Genomic DNA, 25,190 nt, shown 5'->3' on the forward strand with positions numbered 1-25,190 from the left:
TTGGAAGGCTAATGAAGCCTATGAACCCTTCCCAGAATAAAATAAAATACATAAGTGCATATAACAAATGCACAAGATGAGAAAGGGAATGAATTATATTTTAAAAGTTACCAAAAAATTTTTTTTAATCTTGTGATATAGTGTATAGGCTTCTCTATCAATCTAATAAATAACAAGAGAGAGCAGCAGGTCTAATTATTGCAATTTTTGAAGTAGTGGTCAGCATAGATAACATTTTGAGACATCTGAAACAATTATAAGGTGATTTGAAAATCTCTGATTTCTATTGGCAGCAAAAGTGGTTTGATATCTATATTCAAAATTGAAGGAAATGCTGACTTTTCCATTAAAGTTTAATGAAAAGAAAGATGCTGTGCTCTTCCCACCCAAGCTCATACTTTTGGATTCCATCCAAAAAAGATCTTTTTTTTTAAAGATTTATTTTTTATTTATTTCTCTCCTCCCCCCCACCCCCACAGTTGTCTGCTCTCTGTGTCCATTTGCTGTGTGTTCTTCTGTGACCGCTTCTATCTCTATCAGTGGCACTGGGAAACTGCATCTCTTTTCGTTGCGTCATCTTGTTATGTCAGCTCACCGTGTGTGCGGCGCCGTTCCTGGGCAGGCTGCACTTTCTTTCGTGCTGGGCGGCTCTCCTTACGCAACACACTCCTTGTGTGTGGGGCTCCCCTACATGGGGGACACCCCAGCACTCAGCAGCACTGCACATGGGCCAGCTCCACACAGGTCACAGAGGCCCCGGGTTTGAACCTTGGACCTCCCATGTGGTAGGCGGACGCCCTAGCCATTGGGCCAAGTCCCCACAAAAGATCTTGACACACCCCGAAAGGCAAAGAAACGCAAAGCCCAAAGTCCAGTCAAGTGGGGTGGCCCCCTGGGTATTACTTAAAGATTCCAACCTGACTTGAAATTAAATAAAGGAAATTAAACCCTGGACATTGAGGAACATGGACCCAGTTCTTTATCCTTTAAATTCATGGCAGAGTGAGTCTAAGGAGCGGTTCGGCATGGCAGTCAGGGGGGTGAGAAGAAATGCTCTAAGTGTCAGCAGCTTCACACATCACACTCTGCCAAAACCTCTAGTCCATGGGCAAGACAGATTAGTAGAAAACATGGCCCCAATACCCTTGGGAAAACAACCCTCAAATTGTTTATATGACATACTTATTTTTTTAGCAGGTAAGTGTCTATAATCTTGGAAAGATTCAGAATTAAATACAGAGATCTATTGTACTCTGTGCTTATGTCAAGTTTAGAAAGAATCTAACTCAACAGTTTACATTTTTACTTTGTCCTCCCTTTCTCACTATCTCTCGCCAGTTTCCTCTTCTTCTCTACCCCTAGACATTGGAACTTCCCAGGGCTCAAATCTTTAGTAATCTGTTTTTGATTATCATCTATCTCTGTTCACACCCTTTGGTGACCTCACTCAACTTTTTCATATTAAAAGGTACAAAAGCTTTAAACATTATTTCTGTTGATAACACCAAATCCAATCTCAAACCAGGCCTCTCTCCTGAATTCATTCCCTTCTATCCAACAGCCTATTTATCATGTTCACTTGATTGTCGAAGAATTTTGATTTCCTGCCCTGACCACACCCCACGAAAGTCTGTTCCCCAGTGTTCCCCAAATCTGTACATTATAATTACATTCCTGTAGTTCTTCAGGCCAGAACACTATGGTGTCATCCTTTTTGAGCCAATAAATGTTTATAAAAATTTGGCTAATAAAATGAGGCATGGTATTAGAGATTTGATTAGATATAATTCCAACCTTCATAATAATGTTTAGTATACTTGAATGTAATGTTAAACAAAATAACTTTGGCAATATAATTTTCAGTTATTCAATTCCATTTAGGTTATGAATCTCCTCTGCCCTCCTTCCCTCCTTTGGCATGCACATACAAAGCCATGGCTTTAAAATACCCTGCGTGTGACAACTTCCAAATGTGAAACCCAATTACATCTCTCTTCTGAATGCCAGATTCATAGACAGCCGCCACCTGGCCATCTCCCTTTAGAGGTCTGAATTCTTGATTAACCCACGCCTCACCTGAAACCTATCCTCCACCCCATTTCAGTTAAACTTCATTCACCCAGTTGCACCGGCCAAAAACCTTCTCTTTTCATCCTTCACTACTCTTTTTCTCTCACATTCCTTATCCAATTTATCATCAAATTCCAAAGCAGACCATTTCTGACTACCTGTATAGTTAGTAGTCTTAATCCAAGCCGCCATCATCTTTCATTGGGTCTTCTCCAATAGTTTCCTATCTCCTACCCACCTAACTAGTCTCCACATAGCAGACAGAATAAGCATTTTTTAAAAGGCTATGTCATTCTCCTGCTCTACAATGGCTTCCTATGTCAGAGTGAAATCTCGAAGTCTTTGCATGAAACAATTGCATTTGTTTGTTGAGGATCTGTCTTCCCATCACTAAAATGGAAGCTCCATGAGAGCCAAGACCTCGTATTTGTTCACCACTCTATCCACATCACCCAGCACACAGTCAGGGCTCAATAAATATTTGTTGTATGGAGAGGGGGCAAACTGTTGGATGTGGGATGAAGGTTGGGAGTGTAGAGTCATGTAGAGGGGAGCTTTAATATTTTATTTTACAATTTTTTACTCTTTTGAAAAGAGAAATCATTTAGAAGATCTGTATGTTCAAAAATTTTGAAGAGAAGAGTTTATTTAAGTTTGGTTAAATCTAAACTCTCTGAAAATACAGAAGGAACATTATAATAAGAGAAAAACATCAAGGGTAGAGAGGCAGGTGGAGGTGAGGAATCTGAAAATGTATCAACCCTAAGAGATCAGCTGGGAGCCATCCACTATGAGAATTAAAATCCCAGTTTTGGCTGTAGCCTGTTTCTACCTTTCTGACATTTATTTGTGTCCTTGCTCATTGTCCTATTGCTGGTTTTTTCTGTTTTCTCACCCTAATCCCCAATTTCAATTCATGCAGTATATCTTTCAATCTCCAGATAGCTCTCAGCAATTCAGGACATGCCTGAGGGAAGGACTTTCTCTCATAAAGTCTTAACAACTCAAATATAGACTGTGATATGATCAAGGAGATCCAAGAAAATAATGTGAAATGGCCAGCAAACAGAAATCAGCTTAACTAGGAACTGAGGCTTTGTGGTTTTTGTGATAAGGATTTGGAAAGACCATTCATACCTGGAGGATAAAAGAAATGCCTGAGGGCAGTGATGGTAGCACAGCATTCTGAGTGTGATTAATGCTGCTGAATTGTATGCAGAGGAGCAGTTGCATGGCAAATTTTATTTCATATATGTTACCACAATTTAAAACTGAGAGCAACTAAAGAGATAATGACAGTGAAATGCAATACATGATCCTGGAATGGATCTAATAATGGAGGAGTGAATATCCAAAAGAACATTTGAAAAAAGTTGAACAATTGAAAATTCTGGAATATAGACTATATGCTTTATAACAGTGTTAAATTTCTTGAAATTGATAGCTGTACTTAAGATATTACATAAGTGAATATCCTTGTTCTTAGGAAATACACAAAGAAGTAATATTAAAATAGCATGTTGCATGCAATCTGCTCTCAAATATTTAAGAATTGGTAGGTAGGTAGATAGACATAGAAAGATGATGAATAGATAGATGATAGATTGATAGAGAGCTAATAAATGTGGCAAAATATTAAAATTTGATAAATCTGAATTTTTGAATAGGGGGTATATTAGAGTTCTCTGTATTTTTGTATTATTTTTGAAATTTCCTGTTAGTTTGAAATTATTTCAAAAACAAAAAAAAAACAAAAAACCTGTGAACAGTAGCTCTGGGATGGACAATAAATGCCCCCTTGTATATGACAGGACTAGACCCCATCCCTAGCCCCCATAACAGCCACAACTTGCAGAAGCTGCAGGTTTATTATTAACTTACCCATTGTGGAAGTGCAACCAGCCGTTTACTCAGAAGGAGCCACATCCCGTGACATAGAACAGCCCCCCATCCTGAGCCTATGTGTCCAGACACAGTTCTTTCCTCACAAGAATAGACAAAGAAGCCACATGACCCCACCAACCCATCCCACATCCCTAGAATTCACTGCCCCTAGCCCACCGCCCCCTAGCCATCCCTATAGGCCCTTGCATTTTACCTAAACCCAAATCCACTCCCATGTTCCCGCCTATAGATGTACTGTATAAATTCATGACTGCCTCTGCCCCTCGGCAGGCTGAAGTTTCTATCTTCAGTCCCCTTCCTGTTGGATTTTCTCAATAAATCCTTGCCTGCCATTGCTGGCCTCCGCTTCCCAATTGTCTCACGCCGACATCTAACAGTATCGAGCTGTTCCAAAAGGGGCAGAGTTTGCTCACTGCATGGTTATGGTAAAGAATCTGTGGTAAAAGTGTTTCAGGATGGCTCTGGTTTCTGTGCTTCCATATAAAAGAATTACAGGGCGCATCATAGTGTAGGCAAGGGGATAAAGAGTTCATTAAGAAACAATAAAATGATAAAAGTACACAGTCCACACCAAGGACCACAGGCATACTGCAGAGTGAGTTGCATGTGTGGGACCCCAGGTCAGGGTTTTTAAAAGTCTGTTAGCTCTTTTGCTTTCCCTAATCAGAGATGCAATCACTCCCCACCCCACATTTTAAACAGGAGGCAATCTGTAGCTAGGATTGGATTGGGATTACATTCTAATCACTAAATACCACCATTACAATAGGCCCCTCCCTATAACTCCAACTTCCTGGAAGAATTTGAAAGCAGAAGTAGGAATAAGAAATAGCTCTGAGTTCTACTAGATTTGGTGGAGCAGAGATCCAAGTTTAAGGAGCCCTCTAGAGACTCCAGTTACTATGTTTGAGGGGTGAGTTCTATCTTAAATATTACATTTGAAAGGCATGGCAGCCATCTAAAAATAGGTTTTAACTGATCATCTGATAAAATTCTCTCTCTTCTACTTCTGGTGAAAGGTGATTTTTCTAGTCTTTTCTTACCTGCCTCAAATGTTAGCAATTGTTCTACCTCAGTCAACCCATTACCCCGAAACAAATCTTCTGATGGAGTGGAGGGGAAATGAATATGCGCAGGGAGAATGAAAGTCCTCTGTTTTTGCTGAGAGAAATCCTGAAATATGGAAGAATGTTCTCCACCAAGGGAGGGATAGCATCTGTGGTGTCTTTGCTTGGTACATTTAGCTCATGAAGATTGGGTGGTTCGTGGAAAATCTTGGAGCCAGTTTTGTTGTGGTAAAGGCTTTAACATGGAAACAATGCATAAACACAATGCATAAACACCTTTGATTTTGAAAGTCGCACCTAAAAAGTCTTTTTTCCAACCCAGGAAGTGCCGTGACATCATTGCCAAGAAGGCAGTGTGTACAAGTTGTTTCTGATTTCTCTCCTCCTTCTCTTCAACTTGTCCAAAATATAGTATGCTCCCTTCCCTCTTCAGACTTTTCTCTACCTCTTGCCATGTATAAATAGCCAATCTGGACTCCTTGCTGGATTCCTCCTCTTTACTCCAGTTGGTTCTTCCACCCAGAATGACTCTTTCTAGCTATTCCTAACAGGGAAAAACTCTTCATCTTTAGAGGTCCATCTGAAATGCTGCCTCTTCTATGAAACTCTTCCGTTTCCCCCACAAATGGAATTGACTCCTGTCTGCCTAGAGAATTTTACTTTTTTTCCCTCTCATTCAATCTTTGTTGTGTACTTAATTGTGCATATGTTTTTCCTTCTGTACTGTAAGAGCTTTGAGGACTGCAAGCATTTTGCCCCTCTTTGTGTATCCCACCTCCAGGGCCTTCGAGCGTGGTAGGAACTTGTTGACTTCTGAGGGAAGTATTTTCTTTGGGAGTGTAGGTCTATGCAAAGCAGAATTGGGTGACACTTAAATGCCTGAGCTTTGAATGAAAGTGGCCTCTGGTGGAATTCCAGTCCTACTACCACTTAACCAGCTTGTGACTTTGGCTGGTTGCTAATGCTCTCAGAATCTCAATTTCTTCATTGGTAAAGTGGGAATAAGAAAACTTAGTTAACAATAGGATTGTTGAGACAAGTAAACGAGGCAATGTAAAGCAATTGGTACAGTGCCTGGCATATAGGGAAGACTTAATAAATGGTAGCTATTTTTATTAGCATTAAGTTTCTGTGAAGAAACCCAAATATTCTCACCACCTGTTAATCCATTTAAATAAATTGAGAGAGAGTGGGCCAGGGAGGGACTTTCCCTCACTGTCAATTTTACTCTTTCCAGGCTCTTCCTCTGTAAAGAGAGCCATCATTTTAACAGTGTGGTCCAATACAAATATGACGCAAGTCATATCTTACTTGTAATTTAAAATTTTCTACTAATTACATTTAAAGATGCAAAACAAACAGGTGAAATTAATTTTAATGCATTTTATTTAACCCAATATATCCAAAATATTAACATTTCAACATGCAATCAATACACATAATTAATGAGATATTTTACATTACTTTTTTGGGGACTGAGTTTCTGGAATCCTGTGTATATTTCACACCGGCAACACATCTCAGTTTGCCCTAGCCACGTTCAAGTGTTCATTACTCACACATGGCCAGTAGCTACCATGTCGCCCAGCATAGTTTTATGATAAGAGATTCTAAAACATTGGCCTCATAAACAACCAAATCCTATTATAAGACAATGCCTTTCTCTAAAAATAAATTCTAAATTTGGCCTGGAAGGCATGCACACTAGATTCAGGTCTCCATTCTGCCATTTTATTTGAATGGGTTCCCTTTCCCCCATCAGCCCTGAGGTTTAGTTAGGTCACCAGGCCATCAGTGTCTTATCCCCACCCACCTCCCTAGGGCTAGACCCAGGACCTGAAACACCTACCGTATGCATCCAAGCCCTGCCACTGCAAGATTGATTCATTGAGGTATCACCAATATTGTGGAGTTCTTAGAGACCCACTTCATGTCTTTCGTTTTACCCAGAGGTTATTCCAGTTTATGGGAATGCTGTTTGTAGAATTTGAGTACTTCATGTTACTTGATCCAGTCATTTCCATATCCTACCCTGGCCACTGGGAGCCCACTCAGGGTCCAATGCTGGCAATGGGGAGAGCTGGGGGGGAAACCAGAGGAAGGCAAGCCTAGAGGCTCTTGGGCTCCCCTCACCTGTCTACAGGCTAAAGCCAATGTGTGAACAAAGGGTTAAAAAAGTTTGAAACACAGATCTCTTCGCACCCTTTGATTTGGGAAGGGGAAGACAATTTTCACTCAAGTATACACCACCCAGACCTCCTGACCCGCAGTCTCAGCGCAATATCGCCAGTGCCCTACTGCCTGCCTTGATTTCACCTATTGGTGTTAGGAAATTTTGAAGAACTTACTGGATTTACGCTGCACCAATAGAAATAGAGACTCTCTCACAACTGGGACCTGTTGGCATGAGTGAACTGAACTGGTCACACACTTTGCAAATGTGATCTGGTACGGGGAGGCAGCTGGGTCAGGAAAGAGGCTTACCTTTGTCTCTTCTGTAACCCAGAGGTAAACTGCTTCAGAGGGTTAGCATTTCTCCTGCTAGGCCAAGGAAAATGGAATTGTTAAGCATTCTGCAGTCTTTCTCCCCTGGTCTTTCTGCTTATTATCCATCCACAGACACAGGACATTACCAGAAGATGAAATTTGACTCTGGAGTACAGCGTACATCTAGAATGCATATTTTAAAGCATAAACTAACTTTATTCTGACCTTACCCCCAGATTACTATAAGAGCATCCAATGACCAAAAAATATTTCCACTGCTAAGGTTGATTCGTGTTCAGGGCCCAGACCGTTTCACCCTGTTTTCTCAACTCAAAGCGGCATTTCTCTTGCTTATAAAATTTGCATATTTTCTCAGTGCCTGTTTCTGACTCACAATAAACAATGCCCAGACCTCCTGCCAAAAAAATGTCCAAATGTGAAATAGTTGCTATAATAGTCGTTTTTGTAATGGCAACTTTGAGTTGTGAGTTTTTAAATTATAATTACTTTTTTTTTCCTTACAAGAGATGTGTATCTGCCTTGATTGCTGTAATTTTGATTCTATACCAGCAAACACTTATAAAAGAGTCATGTCATCACTGAGCTTCATAAAACCAGTGCCCATCAAAAGACTTCCTTCGGAAACTGTTTATATGTTTTTGTTTAATTTGTGGCAGGGAAACCTAATGAGAAGCCATTAATCATTGAGTGGATATAACAATTTGCGTCTTTAACTAAATAGAGCGAAGTGGATACGGCAAGCCTATTAGCATGACTTGATTTAGAATTCCTGAATGTTAATAGGGAAAGGGACTTGAGAAAAATAATGTAGTCTAACTTCATTTTCCAGATGAGATTCAGAATTGGGGTAGGGGGGACATCTGCTTTAGTAATTTTAAAACATTGTAGGTGACCTGTGCTCTAAACCTGAAATTCAGGTAAGAGTTGAAGTTGTAGTTTTGAGGCAGAATTTCAGTTCTATACCATAACCAAGGAGTTATGGCCCAAGCTGACTTGACTTCCTCATTCATCCTTGTTTTCAAACCACGAGGAGGTGCCTCAGAGGCCTACTGAGAGAGAGAGGGGGACACTGAGGTAGGGACCACCTGAAGAAGTTCAGAGCAGCTCCACTTGAATCTATTTTATATCATAAGGATTTTAAAAGGAATTCATGGACTTTTCTTTCTTTCCTAAGTTTGGTTTTATCAATGTCCTTTCCCCAAGTCTTAGAATTAGAGATGGACTGATAAAATCACTTGTGTTTGTGGCTGTGTGACTTCTGTTTATTTGTGCAGCAACTCTTTACTGAGCACCTTTTGTACTGATTCCTGGGTAAGCAGTAGTTAGTTATCAACACAGGCCCTGCTCTCAAAAAGCTCACAGTCTGGGGTGGGGGTGGGGGTGGAAGCGAGGGAGGGGAGAATTGTAGCACAAAATAGTGATTATTCTGGAAATTAAAGCCCATCAGCTTTGGAACACATAGGAGAGACAGCCAATCAAATCTTATTAGAGATTTGTAGAGGGAGGGAACTTTAGGGTTGGTGTCCGAGAAGAAACAGCAGATGGTAGGCTTTCCTTTGTGTAGAAGAAGTTGTGGGTTTACAGAATAATTATTCATAAAATACAGGATTCCCATACACCATCACTTTGTATTGTTGTGGAGCAACAATTAATGATGGCACATTTTTATAATGGTACTATTAATTTAGGTCCACAGTTTGACTTGGGATTCCCTGTTTGTATAGTTTAGTTCCATGGATTTTTTTTTTTTAATTCTGTTACCATATATATATAATCAAGCATTTCCCTCCTTTAATCATATTCAGATATTTATTTCAGTGCTGTTAATTATGTTCACAATGTTATGCTACCATTGCCACTATCCATTACCTAAACATTTCAGTCATTGCAAATAGGAACTCTGCACATTTTAAGCCTTAACTTCTCATTCCCTTATCAACCCTGACCCCCTGATAACCTATATTCTAGATTCTGACTCTCTGAGTTTGCTTATTCTAATCTCACTGATTTGAAACAATTAGAGGAGGCCTTCCTTTTAACATTCTTTTACTTTCTTTTCTGTCTGTCTTTAAAAAAAGCTATCAAGAACTTTTGAAAAATATGGAAAATCACTAAGTTCTGAGAACTGCTAAGAATGTAAACCGTTCACTGACTGTGTGATCCTGGGCAAGTTTTTTAATCTCTACAAAACTCCATTTCAACATCTGGATATACAGGACCAGTAATCATATAATATGCCTCAATGGGTTATCACAAAGATTAAGTTAGATAATGTGTGTAAAAGTGCTTATAAAACTATCAAGTCCTATGCAAAACGTTGGCTATTTATTATGGCTAACCTGCTGAAGACATTAATTCCAATTAACCTGCATGATCTTTCCCAACTAAACCAAGACTCTGGTCCTACTGAGGTTTGGCTTGTGTTGGCCAACTGGGAAAATGCCATTTCACAATATAGGTGATAATACATAACAATAACACCCACGAAATCTCCATTGAAAAAAAACAAAACAGACCTTCTTTAGATTTAGTATGGAAAAAATGTGTTAATTTTTTTTAGCCCCCATTACCTCCAACTCTTAATTTGTGATAAAAATGCCTGGTTTAACTTCTCACTTTGGGGGATCTCTTTGGGGAGTTCTTGCTCACCTTCTCCTTTGTGTTGGGGTTCCCTAAACCTCTGGCCCCACCCAGACCTCTTCTTAAATCCCACCAGAGGTCAAAACATTAGAATGTGCTATGGGACATTCCAGTAACATGGAGGGTACATACTTAATCTAAAGGAAGCAGCCCCTGCTCAATGCCTGCCCATGCCTTGAAGGGTCTCCTTTTTGTGAGATTGTCCCATATTTCTCAATTTGTTTAAAAAATGTGAATGTGAATTATCCCAGTATCCTCCCCTTAGGCTTTCTGACTCAAATCTTACTTCTGTAAAGGCTTTGTATCTACCTAAAATTAAAGGCACTCCAGTGCTTAAATCCTGTGCCTCCCCATTCCCTATGAATAGAGTTCAAGTTCTTTAGTTTGGTTTTATGTCATGCTAGTCTACTCCAGCATTAAAACCCTATCCACTCCCTGCCATGCTGCATGACGCCAACTACATGCAGGCTCCATGCCAGACCCGGTGTATATGGTGGTAAGCAAAGCACAGAACCTTCCTTCAAGGAGCTCTGTCTCATGGGGAGACTAACTGGCAAATAGATCTTAGCACACAGAATTCCCATAACTGTGGCACCTTGCCATTTCCCACTGTGAATAATAAACACACAGATGTGTGTTTGCGAGCTCCTTGAAGAAAGGAAGAGGTATTTGGAGCATAGTAGTTCCTCATTTGAATGAATTAATGATTGAATGAATGAATATTAGAAAGCTTAGTTAACCTCTCTACAGTTGGAATTTTCAGACTTCATATGGGTATAAAAATACCAGTCTGTTAAAAACCAACTAATCAGAATTCACCACAGGTTTTTTGTTGTTTTGCTTTTTACATTCAAACTTAAGAAAAATTGTAAAACAAAATGTAAGACCTACTGCCACAACCACTAATTCTACCACTATCTCTAGCACTTCCACTATTACACTCTGGGATCAAATCAGGTGCCACTCATTATCTTAACACTCTGAAATTTCTACAATTTTGTGAGAATTGACATTTCTTATGATGATCTTACAATGCAAACTATTAGAACAGGAGTGATAAAATCCCTAATAAAATTAAAAATAAAAGTGGAAAATAGCCAATAAAAGTTAAAAGGTTTTTAATTAAATCTCTTCTTCAAAATATCCAATTAACCCTCATTCCTTAACTTGAAATTTGAAATTAAATGCTTCTGTACAGTGTCAAGATTAGCACTTCACACTTCAAACTAATTAATGGGGATATTCCATTTAAGGGTGGGTTGATACAGTTGTTTCTTGTACTATTGGCAATTTTTCCCAAACAAAAACTTTCATCTATATCATAGTTAATAGTAAATTGTTCAAAGAAAAATCTTTCAGAGCAGCATTTGTTGCATGTATTCTTTTTTCCCACTGGAATATAAAATTAATATGAGCCCCTGACTCAGTATTCTCTACTCTCGAGTAGCTTTAGAGGAAATATAACATACAGATGTTTGTTCATGATTTCTCGACCTTTCATTTATTTGGTGTTTCTAAAAAGAAAGAAATATTATAAAGCTCAAAGGGCTTACTTATAAAGTAGGAGGGAAAGGTAGGAATAGTATTGAGTAAATCCAGGTTGCTCCCAGGATATTACTGTTATAGCATTCCAAAGGATAAAATGGTGCTTAAAAGAAGTAATTCCCAATATCTCCCCCTGACTAAAACCTTGTAATTTAAATGAACTCTGAACTGAAACTCTTTGCATCTCATTTTCTCATTAGGTTTTATTACAGCCAACAAAACTTTCGGTGGTGAATTACTTCCCTTCTCACTGGTACACCAGACTCCCATAAAGTCTGCACAAACTAAATAATGTAATGGTTTTTAACCAAGATTTCCAAATTAAAAAAGAAAAAAAAAAGGAGCATCAGAGCTTTCTTATCTAGCCAAAGTGTGTTTTCCAGCTCTTTTTTTCTTGCCAGTGGGAAAAAAAGAATAAAAAACGGACATGCCACTCAGCTTGAAACTCCATTTAAAGTCATCAGATTTCTCTTTAAAACCCCTTGAAATAAAAGTCACTTCCACATGAAACCCTTGGATCAGATGGGAATTGGTGTAGTAAATAAATCCTTTTAACTGTAATCATGGTATTGAGAAATGCTCTGCTCCATGCACCCAGGCCAGGGATGCTAACATAAAAATAATTTTTGTTTAAACACAGAAGGTTAAGAAGCATTTTGTTTCAACTCTTATAGTAAAGCATCCATTTATAAGGGTTACTTATCAGGCATAAGACAGTTTCTTGCCCTCAAGGAACTTACAATTTAGTTGAGAAGCCAAAACTTACATGATTTTTAAAAATAAGCAGTATAAAACAGGGTGTAATTAAGTGTTACACAATGTGAATCAGATGCAAAGTGACATAGGAAACCAGAGGAAGGGAAAGATCCCTGAGCTAGGGTTGTCAACAGTATGTATTTTCAATAAACTCTTAAAATGGTGCCAAATTAGAAAGTTGTTATAATTGCTGCTGATTTATCATTTTAAAGCATGTATACTATTCACCAGTGCCTTTCAACCAATAGTTGTTCAAAAGTACATAGATTGATGCTAATAGAAACATTTCTTTATAATTTCCCTGGATTTGCTAATGAGGGGGGAAAAACATACTTCTTTGTGGGATAACAGACAGATTATCTGTTGCAAATTTTATAGAAAACTTGAAATTTACAGGACTCTGACTGTGGTTCTTGCTATGCATATTTGTTTCTATTTAACTCTTTCTCGATTTGCTAAACAAGTTCTAAGTTTAGGGGGTGAGGCAAGCTCAAAAAGTAATTTTTAATTTTTTTAAAATCTATTTTTCTTTTTAAAAAAGTGGACTTGATGTGCATGTTCTATCATAAAGGTAATGAGAATTTTCCAACCCCTAAAGATGACAGACAGGGGTTAAGGGACAATTTAGCATCCTTTAAAACTGAGGCATCTGAACAGCGACTTACCTTTTGCAACCATGAATCTTCAAGTGTGTATTTCATTCTTGATCCTACAGTGTTTGTTTGTTTGTTTTTTACTTCCTAATTTTGTCAATATCCTGATCTCTTTGCGTTTCTCACCATTTCAGTCTTTGCAATGCGGGCAATTTGAGCTAAATTAGATTAGTTATGACAGAGTTTAAACTGCTAAAATAGAGACACGTCTCATCTTGTATTTTGAGAAACTTTAGGCAAAGTTTAGAGAATTGTAGCATTTTTTCCTCCATATTTGATTGCATTTTGAGCCTTTCCAAGAAATGTCAATTATTTCCCCAATTCTAAAAAGAGACACTCTTCCATAACATTTGTACAACCAGGCAAAGGAGCACGCTCTGGTGTTTCTTTAAGAGGAAGAAACCTGCGACAATGGGAGATAATTATATTTACCCTTAGAAAAGTACTCAAAACTTTCTAATCAAGACTTTCAGCTTTCTGAGGATGTGTGCGCCCGATTCTTCAATTCTTCCTGATCTTGATCTTGCACTTCTAATGAGAGTGAACTGACAAAGCATGCAAGTGCCCTAAGAAGCAAAACAAAGCTAGCAAGCTTTCTGGTGTGCCAAGATTAATCAATATTCCAGAAACCCCATGTTCCCCTCCTCCTTTCTTGTGGTGTTTCCATTTTTCCCCACTCCCCATTTCCCGGGCACAGACTCCTCCCCTTTTCTTAAGTTGCCGTGATAGTAACTTGCGGTCTCAGAGCGCATGCAGAGTGCCAAGAGCTAGGCTGGCTCGCTCGCTGCGTTTTGTTCCTCCGTTGTACCTGCTTGGGGAATTCACTCTGTCATTTGCCTGGGGTATCATACGTCCACCCGCTACAGAATCAGAAAAGGTAAGCCTAACGTCCTATATTTCTGCTGGGTTCGATTTCTCATTCCATTTCTTTGCCAGTGTTAGGTTCATTCCCAAGCAGAGGAGTAGCGAGAGTAAAAGCTAGCCATTTTGGTAGATGAAGTTCACGTTAGTCATTTAATATAGTGAGCGTGCACTGTCTATTTAGGCTGTCCTCTCTTAATTTGGAGTTGAGTAATTCAGAGTGGACGGGGGGTCAGATTGTGGTTAGAGATTCAGAAAAGAATCAAGGCTGCCAGAGCTGTTTTAAAGTAAAGGGAATCAGAGATTTGTAAAACTCTGGTCGTTCCCTTCTCCCCTTCACTTCTCTCCCTAAGCTTTTAATCCGCTGTGAAATCTTAAACAAGTTGTAGGTCGTGTTGTCACTGACCGTAACCTGTAATTTTATTTAAAAGTCCAAAACCTTTAAGACAAGTACTCCTTTTTTTTTTCCCTCCACACTTGGATTTGTCAAAAGCTTCCCGAGGTGTCCCTGGGTTTCCCGTTACCTCCCCCACAGACGCACACGCTGGCTGCCTGCGTTGCCAGAACCACACGTCCACAGTCGCGTCTCACTTTAACTCGCATTGATCAAGGCAAAGACCATGAATTAGAAATCTTCCAAAGAAGCAGGAGGAACCCCGTGTGTGTGTGCTTTTTTTCAGAACAGCTGGCTTCCACCAAGGAAAGGGACTTACATGGATAGACTTGGATAACCACAGAGTACTTTAAAGAAAGAAACTACACACTTTACTCTTTGGAATAAAAATTGGATTCATCTGCTCTAGAATTCCTAAATTTTACAATACTTAGAAGTCAGTGATAGTGTCCTCAGAAGGCTCCAGGATGTTGGTCACAGAGGCAAATAGTACTTGTGTTTGTACTTGTAATCAAAATGAAAATGAATTATAATTTCTGATAATTTACAAATGTGCCCAGAGCACTTTGCTTATTTCAAGGGAAAAAAAAAATTTAAAGTTACCCCGTAAGGGAGTCAAAATGTATTTCCCGTGTCTTGTGGGCACTTGTGGGTTTTTGTTTTGTTTGCTTTTTTTTTTTTTTTTGACCATGTTTAGTACTTGTGCTGCCAAAACAAGCACAATTTTAACAATATTTACTAATTAATATTCTGTTGTTTTCTTAATAAAGAAACTAATCGCTTTACTATATATAATAGGAAGGCCCTAACTGCCAAAATATCCATATCTCAATACATTTTATTGACCTGGTTATGCCTTCACCATGTATACAACATAAGTTATCAAACAATTATTGAACACTTCCTGTGCACTTAATTCATTGGACTTTTATGGAATCCATACATTGCGCAAGGCACTTGGCTGGGTTCTTGTGGGTAGGAATGGGGATAAAGGGTTCTGAGTCACACCCAGGTCTGAGGAAGCCTCTTTGGATAGGAGAAGACAAATTTAAAGCAAATAAACAGCTATTCTGAACTTATGCATATTTTTCACACATGGTCTAGTAATATATACATATCCTAGCCTTGAAACCAGGCGTTGCCACATTCCTATCCTTGATTCCTGCTGGAATTATACAATTTACCAAATGACTTGAACTGGTGTGGAGCAGCACTGATTTCTCACCCCCGGAGGCTGTAAATTTTGTCTCTCTCTCTTCATTCTAGTTGTGTTCTCTAACACCGACGAAGAAGGTTTGACTTTCTGGGAGTGATTCAGAGACATTGAAGTGCAAAGAAGAGATACTTCTAGAGAAATAAAATATGACTAAAAGCAATGGAGAAGAGCCCAAGATGGGGGGCAGGATGGAGAGGTTTCAGCAAGGAGTCCGTAAACGCACACTCTTGGCCAAGAAGAAAGTGCAGAACATCACAAAGGAGGATGTTAAAAATTACCTGTTTCGGAATGCTTTTGTCCTCCTGACTGTCACTGCTGTCATTGTGGGTAAGTCATTTGATAAAAGAGAGAGAAAGAAAGAGAGAAAGAAAAGGAAGGAGGGAGAGAAGGAGGGAGGGAGGTAGGGAAGGAGGGAAGGAAGGAAGGAAAGAAAGAAGAAAGGAAGGAAGGAAAAAGAAAACTGTATCATCTGTATCATGTTCTTCTGGGGCATCAGGCTGCCTGGGAACTTTATCAGATGACTAATTGTGGGAATTCAGAATGGTAGCCCAGGCTTTCCTGAACTCCGAAGATTTTTTTTTCCCCACAGTGACAGTTTGTTGGCATGTTTGCAGCAATATATGGCAAATGTGAGAATCTGAAAGAAGCATCATTAGGCATTATGCAAATTGAATGAATGTGTGGGGAAGGGAAATAGACCAAATGTTTTCCCAGCTAAGGATAAAAGAATGATAATTTAATCATTAGGCATGAGCAGTCAAAAAACAACAAGTAAGCATGCTAGATTCGCCAAAATGTAATCATTTTACAACGTCACTTTTATTTAAAACTAATTTATACAATCAGCACACCAAAAATAAGATACAGGTCCATAATATTAGTTGTATTCTAACTGGTACCAATGTGAAACCAAATACCAATGCTTAGTCATGGAGGCTGAATCTATAAGGGTGCACTCTCATTCATCAACTGGGAAAGGTGAATTGGGAAAAGTGTTTTCTTTCATTCATTACTTCACGGTGCCTGCTTTAAACAGCCATAGCCTTTTTTGGGAAACATTTCTGTCTCTTACTAATAGCAATCTGTACTAATAAAACATTATTGTTTGGTTGGTTTATTGGCACCTAAAGTTATAAAATTATAAGTTAATAATTATGGGTAGCATTGATCCTACTTTAAAAGATAGCTGAAGAAAAACAAAAACTGCCTACTTGGAATTTATGACCAAACCAATATATAGAAATCCTTGGGTTGATGAGCATATAAATCAATGCCATGTTGTAAAAAATGCTTTCATTTAAATTTCTACCAGTTTGCCACACACACCAAAAAAGGCACTCATATAGGGGTTTTTTCTGTTTTTTGTTTGTTTTTTAATTTTTAAATTTTTAATTCGCTTTTTTTTTAAAGATACAAAGATCACAAAAAATGTCACATTAAAAAATATAAGAGGCTCCCATATCCCCCACACCCCACCCCACCCCACTCCTCCCACATTAACAACCTCTTTCATCATTGTGGCTCATTCATTGCATTTGTTCAATAGATTTTGGAGCACTGCTACACCACATGGATTATAGTTTACATTGTAGTTTACTCTCCTCCAGTCCATTCAGTGGGTTATGGCAGGATATATAATGCCCTGCATCAGTCCCTGCAGTATCATTTAGGACAACTCCGAGTCCTGAAAATGCCCCCACAACACCTCTTGTTCCCTTTCACTGCCCTCAGCAACTCCCGTGGCCATTGCCTCCACAGCAGTGATACAGTTTCTTCCATTGCTATCATATAGTTTTAATCTTGGCCTTGGCAGTGCCCAAGAGCTCCATCAACTATAAAGAAGTAATAATTTAATAAAATAAACTAAAAAATTCCACAGCATGTAAATGTAATTTTAACTTTGCCCCTAAAATAAAATATTTAAATTGCGGACAAATAGAAATAAAGCAGGATTTTATAAGACTTTAGATATGTCCCATTTCAACATCTTGGGCTCCTTTTAGTAATTGTTGGTGATTAATGATCATTGTATCAATTTTAGAGATGTTCAAAGTGAAAAATGTCCTAATTCAGCCAGAAAAATAATGGCTTTCTTGAGTAGGTTCCCAGATTTGAACATATTCCTGGAAGAAGTATTTTAGTACCATCCCATTGTTCTGGAATTCAGTGCAATATGCTCACCTCATTTCTTGCTTTGACTCAGTCATTGCCAATCCAGGCAATAACTACATAATATTAATCGTGAACATGTATATTCTATTTACTATTCCAGCTACTTTGTAGGTGTTTTTACATATATGAGCTCACTTAATCCTCTAGCTTGTAAAGTGAGTAAGTAGATAGAATTAACTATAATTTTACAGATAAGGAAACAGCACGGAAAGATCAAGCAACTTGCCCAAAGTTACACAGCTAGTAAATTTCAGAACTGGAAGTCAAACCCAGGCTGGTTAGAACCTGAGGCCATTCTCTTAATCTCTCTGCCATTTTGTCCCTTCGCTCTGCTGATTAGTTGACATCTTGTGATAGATTCCGGAAGAGAAATGCTGCTATGTCTTGGTGGAGGCCAATTAGCAAGGGTACTAGATGCATTCACATAGGCTTATAATTTTACTATATGATTTACCTAACTAAATTCAGCATAAAACTTAAATTTTTCCAGTAAGTGATAAAGCCACATCTCCCTCCTTTTTTTAAATGAACATCCATTTATTTTACAGCTACAGGTGTATTAATAGAAACTGGTCTATGTTTGGAAAAGATGCAGAAAAGCCTATTCAAAATGGTACCACCAGAAAAATTCAATTTTTAGAGTAGAAATGTTTCAGTCAAAGAATTGAGGAATAGGAAATAATAAAACCTAAACATTGAAGGTAGATTGATAGAAAAGGAAGTTCCTAAGTGATTAGTATAAAAAATAACATCTCTAATATTAAAGAAGATAATGCCAAGATTTAAGAGTTCTTTCTCTGGGAATTCTGGAATCCTTTCCTAGCCCAATCAGGCCTTTCTGAAGATTTGTGAGAACTGCAATAAGAGTTGGCTGAGCTGGGGTAGATGAGTTGGCTAGATGCCTCGTTGTTGGCTTTACTGATGGAAACCAAGGAGGTAGAAACAAGAAAAGTCACTAACAAAGAAATAACTAAAAAGAACTTATTGACAGTCAGGGAGACCACTGAATCTACACCAAAGATTCAGGATAGCAAATAGACAACTTAGTAGCAGATTTAGGAGGGAAGGAAGAACCCTTCAGTTATCTTTTGGTGAATCTTTCATTGAGGATCCAGTGGAAACAAGGGCTCCATTTAGCTTGTCACTGGGTACCGTGTCTACATCAACCCTAAAAAAAATAAATTATAGGGAAAAAACATACCTGGACACCAACTCTTTAATTTATTTGTTGCAGCATTGGAAAAAAACAGGAAAGATGCTAGCAAAGAAGGAAGAAAATAGTTACTTCTCCCAAAGAGGAAATGAGATGAACAATAGTTATTACTTAGTTTTCAAATGCTTAGCTTTTGATTGGGCTTAATAAAAGATGGAGAAAACCTACGTATTGGGTGATTTTTTGTGTGTTCAATCTATTTTGTTTTGTTTTTTGGAAATAAAATGAATATGCATTTTATATACGGAAGTGGAAACTAGAAAAATATTATGGGGGGGGAGTAGAGATATGTGAATCCATAGCTTCAGAATAAAGCAAAGAATTGTAAATATTTCCATAACAATTCCTCTACAAGCACAGGGATAGAACTGCCTGTGGAATTTGATGTTGTTTCTAAGCAATGTCAGAGTCTGAATGTGCCATGCTATGAGAGAAATCCACGTTAGAGGAGCAAGTTAACACCCAGACAGTAGCTGGTGACCCAAGAACTGAGTCCCTCTAAGCAGGTTCATTATTAAAGCATTAGATAAAGCATCTTCCAGGGCTGTTGCAAACATATGTCTGACAAAAACAACACTGAGAAAAGTGGTTACTTTCTTCCTCCAGGAAGCACTTTCTCATTTCAAACTGCCCTAAGTTGTGTGCTGCCCTAAGTTGTGTGAGGGTGACATCAGACGTGTAGCTGAAAGAACGTGAATGTCTTTAGTCATGTTCAAGTGCAGAATGCTGATTCTTTACATGTCCGGGAAACAAATCACTCAATAAAATGAAATCTCAGGCCACAGAATTATGAAGAAATAGCTCTTAAGATCAACTGCAAGAGCTGTAAACAGAATTGTGTAGAATCAGATGGTGGTTTTGCCTGGAGGAGCTCACAAATACTGTAACTAGCATCTTTTTCTGCTGTTGATCTTGCAGAAAAGAATAAAATATTTTACATTTGATTCGGCCTTTATACTGGTTTGAGAGTAAATGGTGATTTCTCAGGAAAGAAAACATACTGACCACTTTTTTTTTTGAGGTACCAGGGATTGACATTGTACATGGAAAGCAGGTGCTCAACCACTTGAGCTATATCTGCACCCCAGACCAAAATTTTATAAAGCATTGCTCCTGTTCCATAATACTCTTTGACACTAATTCAAATTGCACTAAAATTCATTGCAATTCTAGAGTGTTTCCAGGATATACAAGCAACCTGGCTATTGACTGTCTCATGGGAAAGGAGCTGGCTGTCTGGGGAATGGGGTGAAAGGAATATTATTTTCCTATGAATAAAGTGTTGTGTAATTTGAATTTTTTTTACTGCATGCATAGATTATCTATTATATAATTTAATTATTTAGACTTTTTAAAAAATTCAGTGCTACTCACTAGTTTACTACACGTTGAATGTTATGTGCCTAGTCCTGTGCTGTGCAATCAGGAGTCCCTGCCGTCAGGTAGTTTAGTAAGAGGGATGGATGAAAAATAAGATGATGAAAGCATAGAAAACATTCCGTAGTAATAGAGAAGTTTGTAAATAATGCAAAACATTTTTAAAATGCGATCATAGTTTGTATACTGTTCTACATAGTGTGGCATCTTTCTGTGTTGACACTTTAGAAGTACCATGTTCTTTTTAATTAGCTGCATTGGGAGCCCAATGTGTGAGCCTAAAGAAGACTCTGAGCTTCAGTTTCCTCACCTGTCGTTACATCTATAATGTATTTTGCTACTAATAATAGCTAACACATACAGGGCACATACTGTGTGCCAAGCACTGTCCTAAGTGCTATAAGTATATTAATTTCATCTAATCCTCACAGCAACCCAAAGAGGGAGATCTTTTTATTATCCCCGTTTTACAGATGAGGAAACTACCAAGTGCAGATCACTCACCACACAGCGTATTGAGTGGAAGTCCAATACGCCATTCTGGCTCAGAGTTCATACATGCTCTCAGGGTTGGTTCCTGCCCTCAGGGAATGTCCATTCTAGTCTTATTACAGCAATTAGCTAAAGGTCTGCTCTGAAGCATCAACAGAAGGCACAGACAGGAGAGGAAGAATTTTTCTATCATTAGAAGGGTCACTTGTGAGACTTGGTGATTGGTTGATATGAATGCAACTTGAGAGAGAGGGTGGACTGCAGGCTGATGCCTCAGTTTCTAGCTGAGGTTGGCTGAGTGGTACCACCTGTTGAGCCAGATAGGTTGGTTAATCAATGTGACAATGGGACCAAACTGGCCAGTTGCTTGAGTTAGTGGAATAGACACATGATGGTAGCCCCTTACTGATAACATCTCCAATTACAGAACCCCATGACAGAGGGGCATTTCTATGGAGATCAAATAACAAGAATTCAAAAAATGGTGGATGGATTCCCAAGTTCAGATCTATGATTTCTTTAACACTCCCTGGAAAAGAGAGAGAGGCAATTTCAAGAAGCTGGGGAGCTGTGGTGCCCAAGGAAGGCCACCCCCTGGTGTCACTCAGCAGAGGCTCCCCTCTGGGTGGCAAAGGACTGGGAGATGCATCCACCATTTTTTGAATTCTTGTGCACAGGGAGAAATGGAGGATATAAGGACAAGAGTCTGCAGAAATACTGAACAATTATCAGGGCCAGAGATGGCAAATATCTGGCAAAAGCCCCCATGGTCCTCTCTCCCCCTTCTGGGAACTGTCTCCTTTCATGGGGGGTTTAGTGTAAAGGGTTCTGAAGTCAGACAACCCAGGTGTATGCCCCAGGTCTGGAACTGAGCCTCCATTTCTCCCTGTGCACAATGGAATAATGAGAAAACCTCTCTTACTATATTTATACCCCATTTCTGCCATTTACAAGCCATGTAACTTTAATAATTTTCTTAAACTCAGATGAAGTATTCACAGAGATTGCAAAACTCTTCTTTTGCTTACATCTTTAGTATGGTATTGAACCCATACCAAGTAATGCACATTAACTGAGAGACACTGATCTGCCAGAGACCTGCAAAACCTGGCCAGGGGTGTGGGGAAAAAGAGGCTGGTCACCTGGTTTAGGCCTACAAGTGGCTTCTATGTCCTTGACTAGAGAAGAGAGCCAGAGAGTTGTAAAAAGAGACTTAATAGTTGTAAAGGGCTTTGAGAGGCAGAGATGAAAGCCTCAGAGTAAGTAATACCTTCATTATCTGTCTGTTACCACCTGGGCTCCTGAGACAAATCAGAAAGTAATCTCCAGGTAGCCATTACCACATTACAGACTACTCAACAGAAGGGGCGCCTGACCCTAGACATCCCTCTCAGGCAAATAAGAAGTTGCTGAGAAATGTTTTTAATAAGTGTTTTTATACACTCAAGTGTATTTTTTCACTTGAGGCCAATCTGAGAATTCTCTACCTCCATTTTCTCCAGCATTTAGGTGTCTTCTGTTCATTAACTCCCACCCCATCATAGGGAAGGCAGGTGAGCTGGGGCAGGTTCTGGAAATGTGAAAGAAATGGGTGGTTTCCAACGGAGTTGGTAAAGATTATTTGGAGTTGGTAAAGATTATTTCGAAGTAGGGAATAGAAAGCTTAATGTTGTCCTACGATTATCTCTGGATGTTATTTTGCTCTATATTCTTCCTGATAATTCAGATCACTGAGAAAACAGTAGGCAATTTCAAATTTGCTTCTCTTTCAAGTAGGTAATCAAATAAGTGGGTGTATTCAAAACAGTTACTTGGAATAATAATACCTTCCATTTTTGTGGTGTTAACAGTTAACAAAGCACTTTCCCACTATATCTGATAGCAGTGTAATTCCATGGCTAGTCTATTCCTCTTCTGATTAGTGCCTGCAGATGTCGAAGGAGTGCAACTAAGAAAGCTTTGGGAGTCTAAGGGTTCTGGGTTACAGACCTGGCTCTGCCATAAACTAACTTTTTGTGATTTAAGATAAATCCCTGGACCTCATATTTCTTCGTCAGCAAAGGAAGTTTAGACTCTGGCTCCAACTCCAACATCCAATAATTTTAGGTCTAGTTTGCCTAGACCTTTGGAAAGCATCAGAATATGTAAAGTAAGGTAGACAAGTGTTTCCTCAACTTCTCCAGTCCATGACACTGTAAAATTGAATCTTTCACATCTCCTCTCCCTTTAACTTCTTGAAGGCCATCAAGTCCCAGGTTCTGGGTCTGATCATCAGTGTTTCTTAACCAGTGTTTGAGGACAGAGTAGGGGATACCTGTGAAAGCCACTTCTGCCCTTCAGTCTTCTCTCCATCTCTCAAGAAACAGAAGAAAAAAAGTGTGGCCCTTTGTTTTTATTACAGAGTGAAAACAAGGGTATAAAGAACCTGTGTTGTTTGGAGGAGGCGACCAGGTTGAAGTGCCCCCTTTTTCATGTTGAATATACCAGGTGTTAGAGTATTTGGTATTTACGGGACACTGGGATGCTATCATTCATTAAGTATTTAGTCTGGCAGCTACGTGAGCTATGTCATTGTCACTCTGCATTTATCAGATGAGGAAATACACAGAGCATTTCAGGACATGTGCCCACAAAGTTTAGCCGTTATACTCACCATTTATAAAAATGATGAGTTTTATGTCAAGATTCAGTGCGATCAAAACTGCACAGAGAGGGTAGCGGACTTGGCCCAGTGGTTAGGGCGTCCGTCTACCACATGGGAGGTCCGCAGTTCAAACCCCGGGCCTACTTGACCTGTGTGGAGCTGGTCCATGCGCAGTGCTGATGCATGCAAGGAGTGCTGTGCCACGCAGGGGTGTCCCCGCGTAGGGGAGCCCCACGTGCAAGGAGTGCGTCCCATCAGGAGAGCCGCCCGGCATGAAAGAAAGTGCAGCCTGCCCAGGAATGGTGCCGCACACACAGAGAGCTGACACAGCAAGATGATGCAACAAAAAGAAACACAGATTCCCATGCCGCTAACAACAACAGAAGCAGACAAAGAAGAACACGCAGCAAATAGACACAGAACAGACAACTGGGGTTGGGGGGAAGGGGAGAGAAATAAAAAAAATAAATCTTTTAAAAAAAAACTGCACAGAGTGAATTAGAATGGATGGACATCACTATTGCAGGGTGGTAGGAATGTGGAGAAGCATGGGAAAAATACAATTAAGGTGATCTATGAACTATAATTAAGAGCAATACTGTAATATTCTTGCATCAATGCTAAAGATGTACTGTGTTAATATTAAGGGAGTAGGAAAATGCCAAATGTACTTTATGGGCCATAGTTAGTGGTAATAGTCTGATGATATTATCTCATAATCTGTAAGAGATGTTCCACAACGGTGTGGTGTGTTGGTGAGGGAGTGTTGTATGTGAATTCCACACATAAGTTCACAACTTCTGTAATAAAAACAGATTTAAAAAAGCACACTGCACAAAGCTTATTCCCGAGGCCAAAAATACGTCACTATCCCATCGGGGGATTTGTTCAAATGGGCTTAGAACCAAGAAAAGAAAGATAAAACCCCAAAACTAGATAAAGGAAGATATACCCTGGGTAAATTTTTAAGATAAGAGAGGAAAAGGCACTCCTTTTTTTCAATGTTTCATATCAAAGTTTTGAAGGTAAATTTAGGGGCAATAAGTTGAAAGGCACAAGACTTGAGTTCCTGTCTCCAGGGAGGGCATTCATTCTTCTTGTCCCCAAAGAGACTTCTCCAGTTCTCCAACAATGATTCTAGGCCATAACGTGCTGCAGACAGCAGGCTGTTAGAGACTTTGTGTTCAGAACCTTGTAAGACTCTGCTCATTTATCCCTAATGAGCGTAGGGATAGACAATTACTGCCCTTCTTACTCTGAAAAGATGGTTTCTGATTTTAGACACATTGTGTTGCTTGAAATTCCATCTTTAAAGCAAGTAAGGCAAAACCCCAGTAAATGTGTGCTTCAGAGGACACACGCTGGTTGATGAATGAGCTGAATTATGAGTCTATTAAGAGATTGCCTAGGACCAATGTGATCATCTTATTTATTTATTTACTTTTGTCTTCCTAGATTTGCTTTATTTAAGGCAGATGAAGTAATCATTAAAGCAAGTCTGAGATTCATCACACTTCCTGAGTCTTTGTAAGTGCTAGCCATATTGTGCTTTGCACAATATAATGGATGATAAAAAGCATATTACCTTTGTTGAGTTAGGTTTACAATGTGTGTTTTCAGCTTTGGTATACTTGTAATTCCAAGGGCTAATTGGCTGAGGCAGCACATGAGCTTATA

At 39.1% G+C, this 25,190-nt stretch overlaps 1 protein-coding gene across 2 annotated transcripts in view; it reads left to right on the plus strand.

Moving 5' to 3' along the window:
- The first annotated feature begins 12,576 nt into the window (after positions 1-12,576).
- SLC1A3 (solute carrier family 1 member 3) overlaps positions 12,577-25,190 on the plus strand; it is a 78,849-nt gene continuing 66,235 nt past the window's right edge. Inside the window, exons 1-2 of one of the 2 annotated variants that reach the window (XM_004447208.4) lie at positions 12,577-14,021; positions 15,666-15,942. In XM_004447208.4, the coding sequence (XP_004447265.1) occupies positions 15,762-15,942 (181 nt within the window). In that variant the 5' untranslated portion in view covers positions 12,577-14,021; positions 15,666-15,761. The remainder of the gene's footprint in view (positions 14,022-15,665; positions 15,943-25,190) is intronic. The other variant, XM_023587746.3, reaches the window with a different exon arrangement.

Source organism: Dasypus novemcinctus, chromosome 2 (genome assembly GCF_030445035.2).
Source record: "Dasypus novemcinctus isolate mDasNov1 chromosome 2, mDasNov1.1.hap2, whole genome shotgun sequence".
Lineage (NCBI taxonomy): Eukaryota > Metazoa > Chordata > Mammalia > Cingulata > Dasypodidae > Dasypus > Dasypus novemcinctus.